At 33.6% G+C, this 2,091-nt stretch overlaps 1 protein-coding gene across 1 annotated transcript; it reads left to right on the top strand.

The window, feature by feature from the left end:
• The first annotated feature begins 584 nt into the window (after positions 1-584).
• Positions 585-1,268, top strand: LOC108904679 (general transcription factor II-I repeat domain-containing protein 2A-like). The gene has a single exon (XM_018707318.1). It carries the CDS (start codon positions 585-587, stop codon positions 1,266-1,268), a length of 684 nt encoding a protein of 227 aa, XP_018562834.1.
• The last annotated feature ends 823 nt before the right edge of the window (positions 1,269-2,091 follow it).

Raw genomic sequence — 2,091 nt, forward strand, 5'->3', positions numbered from 1 at the left:
AGGCGTCTTTCCGCATTAGCAAATGTAGGAAATCTTTCAGCATATGTTCCAACAGTAGCACAACAATTTCCTTCACAATAACCCAAAACTATTAACATATCAGTTTATTAAGCAAAAGTATAAATTGCAATAAAAAACAAAGTAAGCTAAAATTAAATCACAGCTAGCTTGACACAGAACCTTTTAATTATTGTTATGAATTTGTTTCTCTGTTATATGGCACCTCGTACATACTAGAATGTTCTATTTATCTTAAACTGATTTTATATTATTTAATGTGTAAAAAATGCCATTTTTACTCGAAATCCATAAACGATATCCAAAATTTGTAAGGGACAAAAAATCTTCTAAAATAGTGCTTATTTTGAAAAATATAAATTTTGTCGTCATTGGCGTACATACTAAAAAGTTACGGGATAGCCAATGGCGCACAGGCACTAGAAAGAGAACATCCTGTATATCAGGGTTGTCCAACTGGCGGCCCGCGGGCCCCATCCGGCCCGCGATGCTATTAGATATATTTTCTTTAAATGCTGCCATAGTGAAAAAAGATTTATATTTTATGGTCTCTCTAACACTTGCTAATGTACAACCATGTAAGGTGGCTGAGTGCAAAAAAGTGCATGAAACGATTTTTTGCCATAAGAAAGGAAATCCCTGCATTCCTCAATGTATACGTTTCATCTGACACAACTGAACTAGAAGAGAAGTTTAAGGATCCAGAATTCTTAAGACAGTTAGCTTTTATAACAGATCTGACTAATCATCTTAACAGTTTAAACTTGATTCTTCAAGGAAGAAACCAGACGGTTTTAGATTTGATCGGAAAAATAAACGGATTCCGGAATAAGCTGAACGTGTTTAAACATGATTTGGAAAAGAACAACCTGACACACTTCCCTAGCTGTCTGCAACTAGCAGAAGAATTCAATAGTGAGGAAAATATTGAGTTTTCATGCTGCAGTTCACAAATTCAACAAGTTATTGATGAATTCAATACAAGATTTAAAAAAATTGAAAGTCTTAAAAGCAGTGTACTGCTTTATAATAATCCTCTTGGAGCAACCATTGAAGATCAACCACCCGACTTACAACTTGAGTTATGTGATCTTCAAGCTGACATGTTCCTAATCACCAGACAAGAAATGGGACCTGAATTTTTCAAATTGCTGTCTAAGGAGAAATACCCAAACCTGCGAGATTTTGGACTGAAAATGACATCAATGTTCGGAAGACATATACATGTGAAAGTGCCTTTTCCTCCATGAAGTACATTAAAAACCACAACAGAAGCAACCTTACCGATTCCTCCTTACGTCACCTCATGAGACTGTCTATAACTGAACTGGAGGTGGACATTTCTTCATTGGTGGATGAAGCCGATCGACCACAGTCTTCGCATTAGATACAACTTTTCATTATTATTGCAATGTTTGTCTTACTTCTTGAAAAAAATTATGTATAAATTTTGCATTTATCTAAAAAAATTTAGTTGTTGAGCAATAAAAGAAATAATACTCCTTTTTTGTTTTAATTATTTTTATACCCCACGTTATTTTGTTATTACTTTAACAAAATTATTATATGGCCCGCAACCACATCAAAGGTTTTAGTTTTGGTCCTTGAGGCCTTGCAAGTTGGACACCCCTGCTGTATATGTATTTTCATCAAATTCTATATTTACCTTGCCCTTATATAAAAAAATATGTGTAGCAAATTTGAAGTTCCTAAGAAAAACAGTTTTCAAATTATTTAAAAAAAACTAGGTTATCTGTTCTATATTTAGAAGGCGTGCACTTTTGTATATAGGTAAGTTAGGCTAAACAGTCTTGTTTTCATCCAAGGAACCTGTGGTCAAGCGTTGTCCATCCTTTTCAGGGACACCCTGTATATGTATGAAAATGTTTTCTGATATATCATAACCAAAAAATTTACTATCAAAATAATAAAATTGTTGTTGTTATTATTTTGTACCTTTAGCAGAAAACTTTTCTAGGGACGCCTATGAAACCCATTAAATTTTATTGCTAGGCGTTTTTGTACGTATGAAACTGACTTCGGAAAGACTATATTAAAATACAGCATAAAAAA

This window comes from Anoplophora glabripennis, unplaced genomic scaffold (genome assembly GCF_000390285.2).
Source record: "Anoplophora glabripennis isolate ALB-LARVAE unplaced genomic scaffold, Agla_2.0 scaffold206, whole genome shotgun sequence".
NCBI lineage: Eukaryota > Metazoa > Arthropoda > Insecta > Coleoptera > Cerambycidae > Anoplophora > Anoplophora glabripennis.